Source organism: Oryctolagus cuniculus, chromosome 5 (genome assembly GCF_051225735.1).
Source record: "Oryctolagus cuniculus isolate XC-2025 breed Fujian yellow rabbit chromosome 5, ASM5122573v1, whole genome shotgun sequence".
NCBI classification, from domain to species: Eukaryota; Metazoa; Chordata; class Mammalia; order Lagomorpha; family Leporidae; genus Oryctolagus; species Oryctolagus cuniculus.
Genome location: NC_142871.1, coordinates 128,398,831 through 128,420,064, shown reverse-complemented (window position 1 = coordinate 128,420,064; position 21,234 = coordinate 128,398,831). Strand labels below are relative to the sequence as shown.

At 55.3% G+C, this 21,234-nt stretch overlaps 2 protein-coding genes across 2 annotated transcripts; both read right to left on the bottom strand.

Moving 5' to 3' along the window:
- Window positions 1–794: 794 nt before the first annotated feature.
- LOC138849806 (triggering receptor expressed on myeloid cells 3) lies at window positions 795–7,897 on the bottom strand. Its single transcript, XM_070074674.2, has 4 exons — window positions 7,788–7,897; window positions 5,822–6,181; window positions 1,566–1,655; window positions 795–1,206 (listed from the first exon to the last, which is right to left on the bottom strand). Exons 1-4 carry the CDS (start codon window positions 7,846–7,848, stop codon window positions 1,190–1,192), a joined length of 528 nt encoding a protein of 175 aa, XP_069930775.1. The 5' UTR covers window positions 7,849–7,897; the 3' UTR covers window positions 795–1,189.
- Window positions 7,898–12,491: 4,594 nt separating this feature from the next.
- On the bottom strand, window positions 12,492–20,880 carry LOC138849805 (triggering receptor expressed on myeloid cells 1). The gene is made up of 4 exons (XM_070074673.2): window positions 20,664–20,880; window positions 16,930–17,286; window positions 15,275–15,476; window positions 12,492–12,943 (listed from the first exon to the last, which is right to left on the bottom strand). Exons 1-4 carry the CDS (start codon window positions 20,809–20,811, stop codon window positions 12,838–12,840), a joined length of 813 nt encoding a protein of 270 aa, XP_069930774.2. The 5' UTR covers window positions 20,812–20,880; the 3' UTR covers window positions 12,492–12,837.
- Window positions 20,881–21,234: the final 354 nt, after the last annotated feature.

Genomic DNA, 21,234 nt, shown 5'->3' with positions numbered 1-21,234 from the left:
ACTGAGTGTGGAGGCTTAATCCAATTCTGGTGTCTAGAGACCGAGCGGTTCCGTTGGCTTTGGTCCGATTCCCATGATCAGGTCACAGTACTTCACAAACAGAGACCTCATGGACAAGCATTCCCTGCCTCCCTCTGCTTTCTGGCCGGCCACGTGGTCATCCTTCTGCACACAGATCTGCCGTGACCATCCTCATCAGATGCCAGCCCAATAGGGTCACCTGACCTTAGACCGCGAGCCTCCAAAACCACGAGTTGAAATAAATCTTCCTTTCTAAGTAGGTCCTTGTGGGTATTTAATTACAGCAATGGAAGCTAATGCAACACCAAGAGTGAACTCTCCTGAAGATTATGGGCTCTGGGCAGTACTGATGGACATTATGCATGGGGACAAATAACCCCTGCTGGTGAGGTCTGCTGAACCTGTTTGGGGCAGGAGAGGTACAGGCACTCTCTACACTTTCTGCTCAATTTTGCTGCAAAGCCAAAACTGCTGGGGTGAGCACTTGTGATGTGCTCATTCCATACTGGAGTGCCAGTTAGCGTCCTGGCTCCTCTGCTTCTCAGCCGGCTCCCTGCTAATGTGCCTGGGAGGCAGCTGACAATGGTTCAAATGCTTGGGCTCCTGCCACCCATGTGGGAGACCCAGATGGCGTTCTGGGCTCCTGGTTTCAGCCTGGTCCAGCCCTTGCTCTTATGGGCGTCTGGGGAATGAACTAGTAGATGGCAGATTTTACTATGTGTTGTGTTCACATACACTGTCCTGGTTTTCAAGTAGATGAAAATAAAGAAACATTTTTAAAAGCTAAAACTACTGTAAGAATAAGTTTATTTTTTTAATTACCAAGAGAATGATGGACCTTGATGTGGACTTCACCCACAGGCCGCAGAACCCCCAGCAGAGCGAGTCCGGGAGCAGCAGGAGACCAGGCATGAGGTCCTTTGAATCATCCCTGGGGAATCCTGGTCTCTCTGCAGAGCGCCCAGGGCAGTGGCCCTGGTCTCTGCCGCCGGCCCAGGGGCCTCCTCCCACCTGAGAGGGGCTGGGCCGAGAGCTCAGCACAGTTTAGGGAGGTTTTTATTTCCCAAGGAACAGAGAGCGTGGAATGCATCGTTGTGAGCGAGGAAGGGCCCCGGCTCCTGGCGGGGAGAGGGTGTGATTTCCAGGATTGCCAGGCACAGAGGCCAGCTCAGGAGGCTGCCTGGCCTGCAGAGAGAGAGGGAGGTGACCGTCCGTGCCAGCCCCGGCTCCAGTTTGCCCTCTCCCTCGCTGCTCCCTGGGTTCCGGAGCAGCACAGCCTTCACCTGCCCCTCCCCAGCCCAGGTCTCCCCATCCTGAACCCAACCCAGCCACTTCACACCGCTCCCAGCATCCCAGCCCCCGCCCGGTACTGTCCCAGGGGCTGGCCCTGCCTGCTCTCCAAAGACCTGCTGACAGCAGCGTGCAGAGAAGGCAGGCCTGATTCTGCGGACCCCCAGGGATGGTCCCTCTCCACTGGCATCTGCAGCCAGTGCCTCTGTCCCCTGCCTCGTTTCCACCCACGCCTGCACCCAGCCCCCACTCACCTCTGCAGAGGAAGATCAATAGGACTGTGAACACCAGACCCTTGTTCAGGATGAAGCCACACGCCAGAACAGTGGCCGGCATCCACAGGCCTGCGAGGGCAAAGGCAACAGTGGGCTCTGTGAGTCTGACACTCCTGAATCCACGCAGGGGTCTCTGCTGAATACCCTGCTCCGAGGCCTGCCTGCGCCCTGCCTCCCCTCTGGGAGGGCGGCCTCACCGGGCTGTAGATAAGGCCTTGACCTTTCCCCTGACCCTCAACCTCTGCTCTCAGCCCCTCAGGAATCTAATGGGCCTCTGACATGCCCCTGCCCTGTGCCTCCCAACTCAGCTACCGCGTTACTCTGCACTGAGCCCCACTCTTCCCCCGAGGGTCTGAGGCCGGCCCTTCATGTCACATTGCCCACAGCACAGAGGACATGACCACACAGCCCTCAAGGGCCCTGCAGCCCGAATGCCTCATCCCGCACTTTTTTTTTTTTTTTTGACAGGCAGAGTGGACAGTGAGAGAGAGAGACAGAGAGAAAGGTCTTCCTTTTTTGCCGTTGGTTCACCCTCCAATGGCCGCCGCGGCCGGTGCGCTGCGGCCGGCGCACCGCGCTGATCCGAAGCCAGGAGCCAGGTACTTATCCTGGTCTCCCATGGGGTGCAGGGCCCAAGCACTTGGGCCATCCTCCACTGCACTCCCTGGCCACAGCAGAGAGCTGGCCTGGAAGAGGGACAACCAGGACAGAATCCGGCGCCCCGACCGGGACTAGAACCCGGTGTGCCGGCGCCATAAGGTGGAGGATTAGCCTAGTGAGCCCGGCACTGGCCATGCCTCATCCCGCTTTGAACGTCTCAATCTCTCCCTCCCTGCAGCCGCCGCTGTGCAGCGTCCCCAACACCTGCCCCCACCTCCCCACCGTGGCCCACCATGCACCCCCTCGTCTACACTTCATAACTCCCACCACCTTCAGTGTCTCTCACTCTTGGGAGCGTCCTCAGCTCTGGCTGTCTCTGTGCCACTTTGGCACTTGGAGCCATGCCACGGGCAGGACTCCCCTCGGTCCCCTTTCTCAACTCGTTGCTCAGATCCCATTGGGCTGCGTTTCCTGGGCCTGGTGCCTCCTCACCAGGGGCCCACAAGCCCTGTAGGACCTTAGCACCTTTCCTCTGGGGCCACTGGCTGGGAATCCTGCTGCCTTGACGCCGTAACATCCGGGGCTTGGCTGGGAGCTTTGGGATGGAGCTAGAAGCGAAGTTCATTCTGCCAGCTAGGGCTCAGTGGACAGTCCTCCACGGGGTCCAGCCTGGCTCTCTGGGGTCACAACTGAGGTGTGACCCTGGAGCCCCAGCTGGCTCCAAAGAGCTCCTCTGCTCTGCTCTGGCCTCCGAGCAGCGACCCTCATTCAGGGCCAACATATGGCAAACCCAGAAGACATTTTAGGGTTGGTGGAGTTTAGGAAGCCCTGTGTTCTGGAAGACACCAAAGGTCTTAGGGGTCTTTATGGTGTCCAATAGCGCTTCACCAAGGCGGGACCTGCGACCTGAGCTCCCCAGGCTGTTGACAACCCAGCTGACCTAATCTAGGCTGCAGAGGGACCACCAAGGCTTTCAGAACCACTTTTCTTCTTCAGCCTGGCAAGTTCTCTCCCAAGTTCACAGCCGTGACACCATACTGTGTTTGGGGAAGAAAGGTTTACAGTTGTAGGTCAAGGACAGGAGTGTTCAACACCACCCAGTTCAACCTCCCTAGGAACAGTGTAGACAGGAAATGTCCAAGGTCACACAATGGACAGCAGCAAAGCCAGCCCCAGGGCCACGGTCTCCCGACCCCCATGCCTCTGTGTGTCCGTGGCATCTTGCTGGTATCAGCCTCAGAGCCTCCTCCAGGGCCCTGCCCGGTGAACCTGACCTAGTTTCTCAGCTCTCAGCGCACTGCAGTCAAGCTGGCCCACTCTCCGTGCCTACACCACACCCCCTGTCTGTTTCTGTACATCATGGAGCTTGTCCGCCAGGCTCAGCACCTCCCTCTTCCTGCCCTCTGCAACCCACTTCCTCTCCCCAAAATCCCTTCCTGCGCTGCTGACCGTGGAGTTGGGTGGACAGCATCCACTCCAAATGTCATTGCGTTATGTAGGTGTCTTTCTGTAGTCAGCACTGTCATGATCTCCCCTACCTGGAGGAGGGAAGGAGAACAAAGGGGCCCCACGGTCCAGGCAGCAATGTCCTTGGTCCAGCCCAGAAAGAAGCCTTCTCTATCTTAACCTAACTCCGGAGACAGTCCCCAGCCGCCCGCTGGTCTTGGTGATCTCCACACGTGCTCTTTAGCAAAGATAAGATTCTTGTTTCTCTAGTGAGATGAGGACATCCCCAGGCAGAAACAACCTGTACTTGATGCCACTGCCCTGGCCACTTTAGCACAAGCTTTTCTCAACTACTGGACAGGAAGGAGAGATGCGAAGCTATCAAACACCACTGCATGTTATTTGTGGTATGATGAAATTAAGCTTATCCAGGGTTGAGCTTGATACGGTTCCTTTTTTTTTTTTTTTTTTTTTTTTTGACAGGCAGAGTGGACAGTGAGAGAGAGAGACAGAGAGAAAGGTCTTCCTTTGCTGTTGGTTCACCCTCCAATGGCCGCTGTGGCCGGCACGCTGTGGCCGGTGCACCGCGCTGATCCGATGGCAGGAACCAGGTGCTTCCTCCTGGTCTCCCATGGGGTGCAGGACCCAGGTACTTGGGCCATCCTCCACTGCACTCCCGGGCCACAGCAGAGAGCTGGCCTGGAAGTGGGGCAACCGGGACAGAATCCGGTGCCCCGACCGGGACTAGAACCTGGTGTGCCGGCGCCACAAGGCGGAGGATTAGCCCAGTGAGCCACGGCACGGGCCTTGATATGGTTCTTACTTAATAGCGTGGCTCATTCATTCTCAATTATTTCTCTTGGTGTCCTCATTAAGACTCAAGTTAAAGACCTGCATGGAAAGGGAATGATGGATTCAGTGCAAGTAGACCTAAGCCATCGACTGGTGCCTGATGTGAGCCAACTGTGCCAAGTGGAAGATCAAGGTCCTTGATTTTTCTGAACCCAATAAACACAGAGGATCTCAAAATGCTGGAGCCATCGAATGTTCCCATGGGAAGCCCAACTGACAGGAGTGACTGGGGCCTGGGGAAGGATTAGGTACTTGCCCAAGGTCACCAAATATTTTCAGGATAGAGAAGCATCTAGAATCCAGAACCCTGGGCTTCCTGCAATATTCATCCCTCCTCTGTAGAGGGCTACATTTTAGTACTTCCACAGCGTACAGGCACTGAGACCAAATTCACCTGACGTTCCTGAGCCTAGGGCCATGGAGCCAAGGATGATGGAACTGAGAGCATAAATGACCCATCCCAGCCTGCTGCTTACTGGGCACTGCTGAGTGCTTCTCAAGTACTGGGAACGGTTTGATTCCATTACCCAGGTTGCCTACAGCATTGTCCCTTTGCTTGCCCCAGCCCTGTCCTGCGACTCGTGTATGCTGCTTACAACACGTCCAGGCTCACAGAAGTGCCCCACAGTCATGGTCATGGCCATGGGGGTCCCTCAAACTCACCAGCCCCAGATGGGAAGGTTACTATGCAGCTCGGGGCACAAGCGCGGGGCTCCATGCTCCCAGCGTGTCCCCCTGTGCGGGCAGCCAGCTTTTCAGCAGGAGGAGGGGGAACTGCCAGTGCCCGCACCAACGGGAAGCTCCTCGAGGTCAACACAAGGCCTTCACTGTGCTCTCCAATGTCCGTCCCTGGCCTACTATGTCGCAAATCCCTGGAGAAAGGAGACAGCATTCCACCTCCCGGCTGGGCCCATTTCACACAGCTGCACCTGGGACAATCAGGACAGATGGGCCTCTGTGTGAGCCCAGCTGCTCCCATCACCTGCTGAATGACTTAGGGCATGGCCTCACCTCTGGGGTCTTCCCACGTACAGGGGAGAGAGCAGCCAGGAGAGAGCAGCCCAGCTCCACTAGGCACTCAACGGGTCCCACGTGACCAGCTCCTCCAGCCGCTTCTCTGCCTCAGGGTGAGATGATTTTGGGCATCACCTCGTGTTACAGGTGAGAGAACAGGCATCCAGGGAGGAGCCAGACAGCAGAAGGCCCAGATGCCCTGACTGTGGGTCTAGAACTTTCCCCACCTCTCGGCCTCGCCTCCCCATGGCAGTCCCTTCAGCCAGGGGAAGTCCCAGCCCATGAGGACACCGGCCCCTGGCGGGGGTCTCACCAGTGCTCACCTTGGCACTGCACTAGGCGAATCCGATGATACAGGACAACCACTTGTTGCGAGGAGAGGTAGATCACGCACTGGTACAGCCCCACGTCCTGCCTCCGGAGATCTGTCATGGTGACCCTGAGGATGGCCTGGGTGGGGTAATCCTCCAGCAGGTACCTCCCAGCCTGGGCCCGGTTGTGATCCTCTTTCCTAGTCTCCGTGCGTACCAGGGTCTCCAGGGAGCCCCGGCTGCCCACCCGCTGCCAGGCCTTCAGGCTGGTGGCATATTGCATGATGTTGTAAGGGCAGCTCACGGTCAGGTTGTCTCCTTCCACTAGACACTTCTGCTCCTCCTCCTGCTCCCCGCCTGCAGCTTGGGATCCTAGAATGAGGGGTAAAAGCCCCTGACTGAGTCAGCGTCTTTCTTCTGCCACCCTCATCCCCAGGCGCAGACCACACCAGACGCGAGATCACAGAGGAAGAGGACAAGGGGCTCCACTGGGCATTCAGGAGGGACTGAGGATTCTGCAACTACTTTGCAATGGTTCAGCCAGTGTGAGTCTGTGTGAGTGTGCACGGGTATGTGCGTGTGTGTGCGTGTGTGTGTGTGTCCACGTGCACGGGAAAAAATGAAGCCAAATGTCACTCATGGTTGAGTGATTCTAGGCAAGGAGTTTATGGTGACTGTTCTTTCTACGTTTTGTACTTTGGAAAATTATCATAATGAAAATGTACAAAAGAGCACCAACAAACCAGTGTTGTGGTGCAGTGGGTTAAGCCACTGCCTGTGACACTGGCATCCCATAGGAGAGGCCGTTTCAAGTCCCAGCTGCTCCACTTCCTATCCAGCTCTCTGTTGTGGCCTGGGAAAGCAGCAGAAGATGGCCCAAGTCCTTGGGTCCCTGCACGTGCGTGGGAGACCTAGAGGAAGCTCCTGGCTCCTGGCTTCGGGCCAGCCCAGCCTCAGCCATTGCAGCCATTTGTGGAGTGAGGAGTGAAGATGGAAAATCTCTCCCTCCCTCCCCCTCCCCCTTCCAAATAAATAAACAAATCTTTTTTTAAAAGTTTAAAAAGAGCATCATCCATCACCATTTTCTATTCTATGGCTGCTCAGACAATGCCCCTTGCTGTCTGGCATCCAGTCTTTTACCAGAGTTCCTGGGGTCCCCAAAGTGACTGCTCTTCCTGCTCCTCTCCACCCATAGGCATCCCATTAGGCCCCAGAGGGAAGTCCCTTGAACCACTCCAACCTGCAATAATGACTTGTCCCTGGTGACCCAGGACACTGGGGATCACCTGCACCTGCTCACATCATCTGCACCATCGCCCGCCATCACTTTTATTAAGCATGCACTGTGTCCTAAACATTAACCAAGAGCTTTCCATCAGTCAGCTGCTGAATTCCTGGGGCACTCCTCTGAAGTAGGACCCACTTTCAAACGAACACTTAGGAATAGGCACTGTTCACAAAAGAGGAACGTGAGGCTCAGAGATGAGGGTCCCCTGTGCGGGGAGTGGCAGAGACAGATCTGCACCTGACTTGGGCTTCCACACCACTCCTCTGTGCCCTGCCAAGTGACTTTGCCTGCAGATTTGCCTCCCTGGGGCTCCTCATCCCTTTCTTGCTGTTTCCCTCTTCCTCTGCCCACAACAGAAGAGTCCTCTAAGGACGGACTTGGCCTTACACTTCATTGCACCTGTCCGGACAGCAGCACAGGGCCGGGGGCTGCTTGGTTGACTCCATGTGATTTTCTCAACTGCAAGACACACTAGACAAGAGGAAACTCCAGTTTCGGTGTCATCAGCCACTCCCTGCTACATCGGGGGACCAGTGCCACCGGTACCCATTCCCCACCTTCCTTTCCCCTCACTTGTCTCTAACACATACCCTGACCCCGGTCCAGTCTGTCCTGGAGAAATGAGAGAAGCCCTCCCTCCAGCTGTCTCCATCAGTCCCTCTCCCCAGCCTCCTCCCCACCTCTCCTTACCTGGGACACAGAGCAGCAGAAGCAGCAGCAGCCGCCGCCCCCAGAGCCCTGGCCCCTCCATCCCATCCCTCTCCCTGGATCCGCTGGCTGCCGGCTGGCCCAGAGGCTCCTCCCTTATGGAAGATGACGTCCATAGGGGCCGTCACTGCCTTCCCCTAGAGGCCTGGCCCTGCCTGCAATTGGGGAACCCTGAGGGAGCTGTGCCAAGACAGAACAGCTCAGGAGAAGCCGCAAGATGAAGAAAGGAGTGACCACGGCCTTTGTGATGGCTGCCTTCCTGTTGCTACTTCCTCTTGTGTGGTCGCAGTCCTGTTGGGAAACACTCAGCAGCTCCCTTTCCCCTCCGCTGCAAGTCCTGCCACTCCACTCACGTTCTTGGGTCACCACGACACCCTTGCCACCAGCCCCTCCCACAGCCCCTCCTGCCACCAGCCCTACCTGAAACAGCGCGGTGCAGCCACAGCTGCTCACCCCCACCCTCCCACCCCTGCCCAAGGATTCTCCCTGGTAACCCAGCCCCTTCAATCTCACTCTATACTGTAATCACTCAGGACACTGGCTGCACACACACACACCTGGGCTCTACTCCCAGAGGTTCTGATTGGTCAGGTTGGGGAGGGGCCCAGGAATCTGCATTTTAGTACGTACCCCAAGTGATCTGAGGCAAGTGATCCAAATAGACCAGACTTGCCAAAGCTTTTTTTTTTTTTTAAGATTTATGAAAGGCAGAGTTACAGAGAGAGAGAGAACCTCCATCCACTGGTTCACTCCCCAAATGGCTGCAAAGGCCAGAGATGGGCTAGATCAAAGCCAGGAGCCAGGAGCTTCATCTGGGTCTCCCATGTGGGTGCAAGGACCAAAGGCTTGGGCCATCTTCCTCTGCTTTCCCAGGTGCTTCAGCAAGGAGCCGGATCAGAAGAGGAGCAGCTGGGACTGAACCGGTGCCCATATGGGGTGTTGGTCCTGCAGGCAGCAGCTTTGCCTGTTACACCACAGCACCGGCCCAGCCAAAACTCTTTGTGACACCTGCCTCAGGTGCTCTGCCTGTGTTCCAGGTGCAGACTTCCCCAAGGTGTGCAGTCCAGGCGTCAGCATGGAGATCACCCCTACAGGGGTAAAAGGGAGTGACTCCCATGGCTTGCAATCCTACTGTGTGCCAGGTGCTTCTCTTAGGTCGTCTCCTTGAATCCTGTCAGGGTTGGGAGACTTGCGAGGGATGTCTGTCCTGTCTTGGTTCTCACACACCAAGCACCTTTTCCACTGGGGACGTGCCCCTGTGCGTGGCTCTCCCGGGAATGCAGAGTTGTTTCCCTGAGCGTGGAGACAGAGACTCCTCCCACCCTTCTCCCTGGCAGCTCTGGGGCAGGCACGTGATCTGTCCTTAGCTTGGCCAAAAGCATGATTCTGTCCGGGGTTCGGATCCCAGGATGTGATCTAAGATGCAGGGCCAGTTGGAGATGATCTGAGGCACAGCATGGTAGCAGGTGACTGGTGGCTTCCCACATCCAGGGTAGTGGCATCAATGGTGGCACTGCCAGACTGTCCCCGGCTGCCCATTGCCTCTTGGGTTCTGCCCACTCCCCACACTAGACCTGCAGCCTCACTGACTCTGAGCGTCCCTGACATCCTTGTACACTTCCTCGGCTGCTTAGGATTGCCGGAGTTGGATCCTGTCGTTGGCATCAAGAATCATGACAGGTAACGGTGAGGAGGTATGATGCCCGCAGAGGCAAGGAGGACTAAAAGACCTGGGAGATCAGACCATCACTGCAGGGATGCTGTACCGGTCAGTTTTTCATGACCACAATGCAGCACCGAAGGCAAGCTCCGTAGGAAGGAAGGAGGTGCATTTTGCTCCATGGTTCTGGAGACTCACAGACCAAGATCAGGCAGTCCCTTTGGCTTGGTTTTCTAGTGAGGCTGATGGATGGTGCAATGGTAGAGTGTGTGCAGAAAAACTATCACAGGTAAGCTAAGAAGCCGAGAGAGCAACTGGGCCCAAATCAAGCTTATACAACCGGCTCCCTCCCAAGAATTACCAGCACGGTCCTAAGGACCTCCCACACGGCCCACCTGCTCAACACCATACGTAACTGCCGTAAGTTCCCACCCACTAAGAACCATCAAAGTGTGAGTTGAGGGTTTAAACACCTGCATGGGTTCAGGGGCCAAATCCCGTTCAAGCCGTAGCAGATTCAGAGCTGGGATTCAAAGCCAGAGAGGGTCCAACCTGAAGGAGTGTGTAATGAACCACACAGCACTCTTGGATGAACCAAGGTCCCAGCCAGAAGCAGGTGGCTCGCCGAACTCAAGAGTGTCTGCTGAAGGTGTGGGCAGAGACTGGGGAAACCAACAAGGGATGCCTGAGGCTGGCCACAGAGGTGAGTCACTGGGCAGAGGTGTTGCCTGATCTTGGAGACCACAGCTGTTTGGGGGGTGGGTTGGGTGGCCTGAAGGAGCCCTCAAAGAGGAAGGCAGCTGCTGGATTGCATATAAAGTTTCAAGCAGTTTTGATATTTGGACTTCAATACCGCGAATCTAGGGTTAAATTAAGCACGCGCACTGTAACGCGTGCAGTTTGTTGTTCCAGGATGTAGATGTGAATGGCTGGTGTCTGGGAGGGAGGACAGAAACAAGGCAGAGCGACAAAGAGAGAGCTGTGCCCCTGATTCAGCGGATCTGGAGGGGCCCTGGGGCCCAGGCTCTTGTTTTACGTTCTAGGGGAATGTGACACAGGGGGCCCAAGGCCGGCAGTCTGAGAAGCGCTGTGGTGACCCCGCCGGTCCCAGCCCCGCCGGCTCAGAGGGCAAACCCTGCCCCTGTGTGGCCACCAGCTCTGGGCTGCCAGCTTCTGGGTGGAGTGCTTCTGCAGAGACTACGGTCCGGTCTGAGCACCAGGACAAGGAGGAACTAGGCTCAGGGAGAGGATATAGTGCCTGAGCACCCCAGGGTGTTTGTTTCACAAGTGTTGAGGGAAATCAAGCCGATTACGGGGCCTTCAGCAAGTTCATGGGAGAGGGAATTAAAAGATAAGCCTGGCCCAGCCCCCATCATTGCAGACATTTGAGGAATGAGCCAGCAGATGAGTGCTCTCTCTCTCTGTATCTCTCTCTGTGTGTCTTCCTACATCTCTAAAGAGATAATTTTTAAAGGCAAGTGTATTTGGGTGAAAAAAAAAAAAAAAACTCTGTGAAGTCCCCTTACAATTTTGTCATGATACATATTTTCCACAAACTCTTGGGGTACCCTGGTATCTGTTTTCCTCCAGCTAAGTGGATTGCATGTGGTAAAGGCGCTTTGCTCCTGGGGAGTCTAGGGTGGAGCTGGCCTCGGCTGCACTGGAGTGGAAGGCACCCCCCCCAACCCCAATCTCCCACCTGCAGGCCCCTTCCCTTTTACAGCCCCAGCAGTAAACAGGAAAATCCTCCTCTCAGTCTGTTGGAGACAGGAGAGACTGGATACCAGAAAACGAGAGGGCAAGGGAGGCAGCGGAAGACGAGGGGTGGGCAGACTCCGAGCAGGGAGCCAAGGGACCCAGGAGAGCTCCTGGGGCAGCCCGCAGAGCCCAGCTGGCGGGATCTTGCCCCCCACCCTAGCCACTCCTGCCCTCGTGTGAGACAATGAAGCGATGCGCTGAGATCAGACAGGGCCCCAGTGGCTCCGTGTGCACAGCTGTGGGCCTTGCAATAAGGGAGCCTTTACGGCCTCACTCTGGTCACTCAGCCTCTGCCTCTGTGGCTGCTTCCAGGTACAGAGAGAAAAGGCAGGCAGGCACGCTCGCATTCGGCAAGTCTGTGGCTCTGCTTCGAGCCCCTCCCGAGACCCCCACCTCGCCTTCCCAGCGCGGTCCCAGGTTTCTGGGTTTCTCTGTCCCAACTGAGCAGATCCTTTGGCAGCATCCTGCCCTCTCCTGGTGTTTATCGCCCCTGCCCGGGAGTGCTGGAGCGGCCGCCCACGAAGGGAAAACCAGGTGATGGCTTCCAGAGCAAGGAGGGCCCAAGGCCAGGCTGAGTCCCTGAATGGTTCTGTAGTCAGCTGGTCTACCTGGTCTGGCCCAGGAGAAGGGCAAGTGGCAAAGAGATCAGCTGCAGAGCGCCAGCAAACCGAGATGTCCTGGACTCCGCCTTCACGTCACGTGCACCCTGAGCCGCTGGGGGGGCCAGGGCGGACGGCTTCTCTTCTGGGGGCTGAAGCCCCACCCGGGGTGATGGCAGGGGTGGGGAGGCGGGATCCTGAGCCTTAGAAGTCACCTGTGACTAAGACTCATTCCAGGTCATTAAGCCTCGCTTTTTCCCTCTTCTTCTGAAGGTCAGAGGTCACGCATTTATTTATTTTAAAGATTTACTTATTTATTTGAAAGTCAGAGTTACACAGAGAGAGGAGAGGCAGAGAGAGAGAGAGAGAGAGAGAGAGAGAGAGAGAGAGATCTTCCATCTACTGATTCATTGCCCAGATGGCTACAACAGCCAGGGCTGGGTCAGGTCGAAGCCAGGAGTCAGGAGCTTCTTCTGGGTCTCCCTTGTGGGTGGCAGGGGCCCAAGCACTTGGGCCATCCTCCACCACTTTCCAAGGCTGCTAGCAGGGAGCTGGATTAAGTGGAGCAACCGGGACTCGAACCAGCATCCACATGGGATGCCGCTGTCCCAGGAAGCAGCTTTACCTGCCACACCGTGGAGCCAGCCCCATCCATTCATTTATTGTTGCTTTATTTTTTAAAGTTTTATGTTTATTTATTTTTATTTATTTGAAAGGCAGAGAGAGGGAATGAGAGAAAGATCTTCCATCCAATGGTTCACTCCCCAAATGCCCACAACAGCTAGAACTGGGCAAGGCTAAAGCCCAGACCCAGGAACCCAATCCACATCTCCTACACGGGTGGCAGGGACCCAAGTACTTGAGCCTTCACCTGCCACCTCCCAGGGTGTGCATGAGCAGGAAGCTGGATTGGAAGTAGAACTGGGACTGGAACCCAGGCCCTCTGCTATGGCACGTGGGCAGCCCAAGCAGCCAGAGGTCCACACCCAGAGGTCATTCTTGTGGGTTCACGGCTCTAGGGTGAAAATGACCTGTGGGTGACAGCTAACAGGACAGTGAAGACCAGGCTCTTGCTCAGGAGTCCACAGACCACGGAGACGACAATGCCGAACACAGGGATCCTGGGGAGAGAGGAGACTGGGTGATGGCCGGCAGGGGTGTGGCCGCAGCGGAGAGCTATGGACTCCCTCTGCACCCCAACCTCATGGAATCCCTCTGCACCCCAACCTCATCCCCTGAGGGCCTCCCACAACTTCCTCCTAGCGTCTGCCTCTGTGCCATGCAGGTTATCCCATTGCCCGAAACTATGAGTTAGAAAGATATTTAGTTGAGCTCGGGGTCCATGAGGCCTTGGCCTGGTTAGCCCCAGCTTCCTTCTCTGTGATGAGCAGGTAGGAAGCCTGTCTGTTCTCAGCACTCTGGCCTACTTCCCATCATTGTCACTTCTCGTTTTAGCCTCAGATTCCCCATCTATAAACCAAGAAGACTCCAGCCCTGATTGGATCCCGGCATGATTTTTTTTTTTTTTTTTTTTTTTAGCAAGATGATTCTAAAAGTCCCATGCAACCACCGATGCATATCATTAAAAAAGAGAGATACAAATAACAGGAGCCTGGGCTATCCCAGCTGCAGACAGCTGGGGATAAGAACACAATGTATGCCACTAAGATGCAAGGACAAACGGAGAAACAGGTAGTGAGAGAAGAACAGAACACCGACACCCGGCTAATGCGGTGTGAGTTAGCCTAGAAGGACGAACTAGCAAGGAGGGATGTGACGCACAGGGGCAAATTGCCCCTCTGTGCGGAATCCACACCCCAGCCTCAGCCCTGTCCTTGTGTCCCCAGGGCTGCCTGGTCAAGTTCAACCACTGGAGACACTGATGCGGGCCAAGGAGCCAGGGGCAGGGAACAGAGCAGGGAAGACAGCGTTGCTCCCGCCCTGGGCGGTCAGTCGCAGCAGCACTGCCCACGGTGCCAGCCTCCGCCCTGGCTCTGCCAGCTGCAGGAAGGCTCCCCCACTCTGGGCTCCATTAACTCCACTGCTTCTCCCCAGCCTGTGCTCCGCCTCAGGTGTGGCTCCCAGGCCAGGACCACTTCCAGCTAGCCACCATCTGCGCCTCTCTCTCTCTCTCTCTCTCTCTCTCTCTCTCGGGCTGCACACGGGCCAGCAGACTCCCAGAGTACCTGGAAATGCCTATGTCCCCAGATGTAAATTCTCCAGCTCCCGCCGCCAGGAGAGGAGCAGCACTGGGTGTGAGCCCTGGGGCCGCAGAGCCCCCTTGGGGCTTCCTTCCCAGCCCAGCCTGGTCTCCCTAATGGCTTTGCCTGCCATCACTTCCTAAAACTCGTTAATGACAGGGGAAGCAGTTCATGTTTATTTTAAAAGGAATATTTTTAAAATACTAAACTCAGGTTGGTAAGCTGCTACGGATCTTTTACCTATTTATTATCAATTACCCTGCCGATTGTTCCTGGTTGGCTGGTTGGCAGACCATTTGCATGTGCTGTAGGTAAACAGAATGCCATCGATGTTCGAAGTTCTCTTAAGAGAATTTCATTTGAATAAACTATTTAAAAAATAAAAGCCGTATCATTGTCTAAGACTAGGTGAATGGTTATGTACGCCACAGCTTTTCCAATTGATAGAAAAGTATGCACTCATTGCAATTATAATGAAGACTGGATAGCAAGAACAAAGAATAATTTCGGTGGGGAAAGTAGTGACATGCGTGTAATTAGAATTACTGCTGTGTTAAAGGAAGTGTAGACATGAATCAAGACTAGAAGATAATATGGAGAAAAAAGACATGTTAGATTAGCGGGAATATGGAAGAGTTATCTCGCTCTCTGTGTTAATTCAATATTTAATGATAAACACATTCGCAGTCAATCGACATTCAATAAGAGCTGCAGAGGGCCGTGCATACCAAGTTAGCGGCTCTGACGGCGCAATGAGATTTTGCAACACACACTGAGGGGGCTCCGGAGCTCCCGGCCTGCCACGGCTGCTGAGGGCAGCTGTGCTCCAGGGGCTCCTCCAGCCTCTCTAGTGCATGCACAGGGTCCCACTTGCTCAGAGCCACACTGTCTGCCTGGTTGGCCCCAGGATCCAAGTCCCCCTCACCCCCAGAGCTTCTCCCACTACACCATCAGGCCCTGGCTGGCTGAGTGTACCGCAATTCGGCACAGGCGCCATCTCACTCGCCTTACTCCTCTGGTGTGCAAGGCCACGAAGACAGTGAACTGGGGGAACAGCAGCCTCTCTGGGAGTCACCCCCTCCTCTCTCTGTCACCACTTCCTTCTGGGAATTCCCACACAGCCGGAAGTGACTCAAGTCTGCTCCTGCCCCACCCTTCCCATCCCTCACTGCCCATATCCTTTTAACCCAAGGACTGGGGTACAAAGGGCTCCATGCTCCAACCCGGCGCCTAGAGGCCTGGAAACCATACCTGGTGACATGTGTCACATTTGTAAGGTGGACTCCAGTCCTAGGAGTGGAGACAACAGCAGTTGACCTAGGTGGAGTTTGGGTCAAGGTTCTGGGCCTGCTGTGCCGTGTGCTCAAGACCTTGGGAGTGGTAGGAGTGAAGATGGGAATTGGAGTCGGGCTCTGTGGAGGATGCTTGTTCGAGGTAGGCATAACTGATTGACCTGCAAGAAGGCACATTTAATGGATGGATAGGTAGATGATGATAGATACAGATACAGAAATACGATGGATCTGTGGGAGACCCAGAGGAAGCTCCTAGTTCTTGGCTTCAGCCTGGCCCAACTCTGGCTGTTGCAGCCATGTGGGGAGTGAACCAGCGGATGGAAGATTATATATATCTCTCTCTCTCTCTCCCCCTCCCTCCCTGCCTCTCCCTCTCCCTCTCCTCTGTTACTCTGCCTTTAAAATAAATAAAATATTGATAAAAGATAAATACAATGAATGGGTGGATGGATGGATAGATGGATAGGTGGGTGGGTAGATGGATGGATGGATGGATGGATGGATGGTTGGATGGATGGATGGATAGGTGGGGGGTGGATGGACAGATGGACAGATTGATAACCAGTAGGGTAAATGGAGCTATGAAGAGAAATGAACATGTCCATTCAAGATGCAAGATTTTCTTTTGCTAAAATCCAAGAAATAGTATGGGGTCAAAGACAGTAAGAAGTAAAGAAAAAAAAAGGATGAGCAGGACAGAGTAGAGGTAGGGAGGAAGAAAGAGAGGGAAAGGAAAAGAAAAAAGAATTTTCAGGCATTTGCATTGTTGGAAAGCATTGCCTGCCATCTTCACCAAATGATGTGCACCCCCATCTCCAAGAATGCTCCCTCATTACTCTGCATTGACCATGAACTCTGTCTTCCATTCACCTGCGCCTGGGACACTCTGTGGTACAAGTTATCTTTCATTCATACATCACATACATAACTTGTCCTCCTTAGGCTTCAAATTCCTTCGGTGTTAGAAATGTACCCTGTCTCCCTTTCCTCTGTCTTTCTTAATTCATCAAATCAACACCTGCTGAGAATCTAATGTATGCCAGACATCGGATTAGGAACTGGCGATACAAAGCCCAACAGGGCTCAGGCCCTCCCCCTGAAGCGTTTAGAGCTGAAATGGGGAGACTGAGAAGCGCTGGAGGTTTGCTCCCCAAATGGGAGCCATGAACCAGCAGCACCAGCGTCCCCTGGGAACGGATTCCATGATAGACCCCCGAGTCGGGCTCTGCATTGAAAAAAAAGATCCTGGGCTGGTCTGTGGCCCCGGGAAGATGGGAGAAGCCCTGCTCCGGACGCACCGGGAGCACCACCAGGAGGCTTCTGAAGAAGTGACTGCTAACAAGACCTGAAGATTGGGCCTCAAGTGTCCCAAGTCTACCAGTCGCCTTCCCCTAAACCCCTGCCTCCCACGGCCATAGCTCCAAACAGTCTCTGCTCCCTAAGGGGGATCCCAGGCTCAGCAGCCCCCAGCTCAGCATTGGGGGACCTGCCACACGCAGCCTCTGGGAGAAGACACGCTGCTAGGAGCCCTGAGTCGCAGCTCAGCTCTCCCACTGCCACCGCCCCAGCCTCCCCTGGCTGCCTGTCCCCACCCAGGCCCAGGTCACTCACCCTGAGTCACCAGCAGGCGCACGGGATGGAACAGAACAACGGGGTCCTTGGGGGGATGGTAGATGACACAGCGATACAGCCCTGAGTCCGCCACCCGAAGCTGCGTCATCCGGACGCTCAACATGGCCTCATCCGGGTCGTCTTCCAATTCGTACCGCCCCACCCGCACCGTGCTGGGCTTCCCCGAAGGCCTGTCCGTGACCACCAGGGTCAGGGGCTCCTGGCCAGGCTCCAGCCTCTGCCATGCCTTCTGGCTACTGGCATACTTCCAGATGTTGAAAGGGCAGCTCACGGTCAAGTTCTGCCCCGCTTCCAGGACGTACTCTTCCTCGTTGTCTTCAGGTGCTGCTCCCAGTTCTGTGTGCAGAAAAGAGAGGTGCACTCTGGGAGAAAGGTGGCCTCTCTTTGGGAAACACAAGGGTGCAGGAGCTGCCTGTTTAAGCTGGCACGAGGCCCCAGGCCTGTCCACCCTGAAGCAGGGTGTTTTTGTTGTTGTTTTCACTCCAAGAGCCAAACGGCTTCTGCTCCATAAAAATCAGATTTCATAACTGATCATTTCTACAGGTAGAAATGGCCTGACCTGAGGCAGAACACAGGACATTATGCTAAGGCCCTGAGTGGCTGGAACATGACAGAAGGGCAAGATGAGAGAGGGGGACGGACAGGGTAAGAGCTGGCTGCAAAGGCATGCTCCTGGCAGGCAAGCTAAGGAACAGCACCTAAGCCGGGGCATAGGGATCAGCTCATGAGATGCTGGTTTTTTGTTTTTTGTTTTTTTTGTTTTTTTGACAGGCAGAGTGGACAGTGAGAGAGAAAGACAGGGAGAAAGGTCTTCCTTTGCTGTTGGTTCACCCTCCAATGGTCGCCGCGGCCGGCGCGCTGCGGCTGGCGCACCGCGCTGATCCGATGGCAGGAGCCAGGAGCCAGGTGCTTTTCCTGGTCTCCCATGGGGTGCAGGGCCCAAGCACCTGGGCCATCCTCCACTGCACTCCCAGGCCACAGCAGAGGGCTGGCCTGGAAGAGGGGCAACCGGGACAGAATCCAGCGCCCCAACCGGGACTAGAACCGGGTGTGCCGGCGCCGCTAGGCGGAGGATTAGCCTAGTGAGCCGCGGCGCCGGCGAGATGCTATTTTTCCACTGCGTGGTAAGAGGCTGTCTGAGCAGGTGGAGGATCCGAGGCTGGGCTGGGGGCAGTGCTGGAGAGAGCTGGCCATGTTATCTGAGTCATGGACTCAGCTGTGCTCTCAGACCACTTCCCTTGAACTTCCCACTGCCCTGAGCCCAGAAACTGCCCCTCCGATTTCAAAGCCAAGGACTCACACTTGTGTTCCTCAGCTGGGGGTGATTTTTGTCCCCCTGGGGACAGTAGGCAATGTCTAGAGCTCTTTGGGGTTGTTATAACTGGAGGCTGGGGTGGCTCGAGGCCAGGGGTGCCACTCAGCATCCTTTTAAGGCAAGGTACAGCTCTCACCCCAAATGCCAACAGGACCAAGTGTGAGAACCCTGGGTTATAGGACAGCAGCTTCCATCACACCCTGGGAGGTTGAACCGGGCTGACCACCCAGCACTGGGGATGACCCTCTGGCCTGGGACACAGGGGCCTGGCTCGTGGGAGGCCACACAGCATGGAGGTGAGAAGATCCAGGCCTGTGTGTTCAGCCGGACACACAGGGCTCCATGATTTAGAACATAGCTCAGGTACTCAGGCCTGGGTACCTTCCTCTGTGGGACACCAGACAACAGGCTGGACGGTAACGCTGGGTCAGACTGAACCACTACAGGCTACTGCTACAGATGACTTCTGCTGCTGCCGCTAATACTACTGCTGTCATTAGCATCACTGTGGTAATTAATACTACTGCTGTTACTGATGCTGCTGTCATTAACACTACTGATGCTATTTATATTACAACTGTCATTAATACCACTGCTGGTACTACTCCTGCCGTTAATACTTCTCTTGTCATTAACATTACCCTTGTCATTAGTACTACTGCTTCATAAATACTGTTGCTGTTACTAATATGGATGTGGCTGCACTCGGGGTAATCTTTGGATGGTTGATTCAGGAGTGCCCAATGAAAATGCCCGAGTTGCCTCTTTGGTGGTGCCCATGCCTGCCCACCAGGACATGCCAACAGCTCCGGCAGCCTCAGCCCACCTCAGCCTGATGCTGGCAAGACCCAACCCCAGGGCGCCTGAAGATTTTCAAGGCAAACCCAGACTTGAAGGCCACTTCTTCTGGGACTTCTGTTTCTCTCTCTTTCTTTAAGATTGATTTATTTCTTTGAAAGGCAGAGCTACAGAGAGAGGGAGACACAGCGAGATCTTCCATCTATTGGTTCACTTCCCAAATGGCCACAACCTCCAGGGGTTCCAGGACGGGGTTCCAGGCCTCTGGCTTTGGCCTAACCTAGCCCTGGCCATTACAGCCATTGGGGGAGTGAACCAATAAATGGAAGAGCTCTCTGTCTCTCCCTCTCTCTGTAATTCTGCCTTTCAAAGGAAGAAGAAGGAAAGAGAGAAAGAGAGAAAGAGAGAAAGAGAGAGAAAGAAAGAGAGAGAGAGAGAAAAGAAAGAAAGAAAGAAAGAAAGAATGAAAGAAAGAAAGAAAGAAGGAAGGAAGGAAGGAAAGAAAGAAAGAAAAGAAAGAAAGAAAGAAAGAAAGAAAGAAAGAAAGAAAGAAAGAAAGAAAGAAAGAAAGAAAGAAAGAAAGAAAGAAAGAAAGAAAGAAAAGTAAAAGCAAAGCAGGGGACGCACTGGTGCCTGAGGACCTGACTCCCATCTGCCTGGGTTTCGTCCCCGCTCCAAGGAGCCCTGAAGCAGGGCTGACGGGCGGTCTCTGCGAGGGGCGGCCCGTGCCCTGCAGAAGCAGGGGATCCCGGGAGAACCCCCTCCCTGCGTCCGCGCCTTCCCAGGACCAGCCTTGTTTTCCATTCGCCTTAGGTTCCCGTGCATAAGATCAGGAGGAGGCGCGACTCAGGCCCCACTATGGCAGGCATAGTGCAGGTGGGCGCTGTCGCATCACAAGAGGAAAAGGCCCAGCCATACAGGACCCTCCTCCAGGCCTCAGCCACAGGCCTCCACCCACCGAATGTGACGGAGGCCTAGGGCCTTGACCTCTGCGACAGTGGGTGCCAGGCCTCTTCTGCTCCTGTCTGGGTCCTCAGCAGCCCCCTCCCTCTTCTCCCTCCTTCTCCCTCTCCCTTTTCCCCTCCCCCTCCCCCTCCCCTCCCTCTACCTCTCCCTTTCTCTCTCTGCTTTTAAGAAAATAAAACTTCTGGCTGGCGCCGCGGCTCAACAGGCTAATCCTCCACCTTGCAGCACCAGCACACGGGGTTCTAGTCCCAGTCGGGGCGCCGGATTCTGTCCCGGTTGCCCCTCTTCCAGGCCAGCTCTCTGCTGTGGCCAGGGAGTGCAGTGGAGGATGGCCCAAGTCCTTGAGCCCTGCACCCCATGGGAGACCAGGAGAAGCACCTGGCTCCTGCCATCAGATCAGCGCGGTGCGCCGGCCGCAGCGTGCCAGCCACAGCGGCCATTGGAGGGTGAACCAACGGCAAAGGAAGACCTTTCTCCCTATCTCTCTCTCTCACTGTCCACTCTACCTGTCAAAAAAAAAAAAAGTAAAAAGAAAATAAAACTTCTTTAGAAAACAGACTTAGAGTCACAGACAGAGGCCTGCCAGGGTCTCCTCCCAGAGGCCTCCCCCGCTCACACCTCTTCCTCGCCTTACCTGAGACAAGGAGTGTCCACAGCAGCCCCCAGAGCCCAGCCGTCCTCATCCCGGTGTGCACCAGCTCCCAAGGCCGCCTCGGGCTCCCGGGACGGCTGCAGTGAGCCGCCCCAACCTCAAGGCTCAGGGAAGTTGCACAACAGGACATGAGGCCATTCCTGGGAGGCACCAGGCTCCAGGTTCTGTAACCCCACCGCCGCCCTGGCTCTACACGCTTGGTTACGCATCTCTGAACCCAGTTTCCTCTTCTCTGGGGATCTTTCCAACTTCCCAAAACTTCAGAGCAAATAACTGCCGCGAATTCTGACCCTTGTGCTGGACTGTGTCCTGGGCGGCAGCCCCACCCGCACCCTCTACCTCAGTGTGCTGGCTGCTGACGTCTGCCTTCCCCAGCTTCCTCTTCCTGTGACCCCCTCCCATGGGACAGCGCGCTAGCCCCACTGCCCCTGCTCCCAGTGGACTGCACATAGGACTGCACCGGTTTGAGTCCCGGCTGCTCTTCTTCTGATCCAGCTCTCTGCTGTGGCCTGGGAAAGAAGTAGAAGATGGCCCAAGTCCTCGGGCCCCTGCA

Coding starts and splice junctions, on each gene's coding strand:
- LOC138849806 (XM_070074674.2), bottom strand. CDS start 7,848: ATGGAGGGGCCAGGGCTCTGGGGGCGGCGGCTGCTGCTGCTTCTGCTG. Junction 6,182..7,787: donor TCTGCTGCTCTGTGTCCCAG/GTAAGGAGAGGT, acceptor CCCTCATTCTAG/GATCCCAAGCTGCAGGCGGG. Junction 1,656..5,821: donor TCGCCTAGTGCAGTGCCAAG/GTGAGCACTGGT, acceptor TTGCCCTCGCAG/GCCTGTGGATGCCGGCCACT.
- LOC138849805 (XM_070074673.2), bottom strand. CDS start 20,811: ATGTCCTGTTGTGCAACTTCCCTGAGCCTTGAGGTTGGGGCGGCTCAC. Junction 17,287..20,663: donor GTGGACACTCCTTGTCTCAG/GTAAGGCGAGGA, acceptor TTCTGCACACAG/AACTGGGAGCAGCACCTGAA. Junction 12,944..15,274: donor AATGTGACACATGTCACCAG/GTATGGTTTCCA, acceptor CTCTCTCCCCAG/GATCCCTGTGTTCGGCATTG.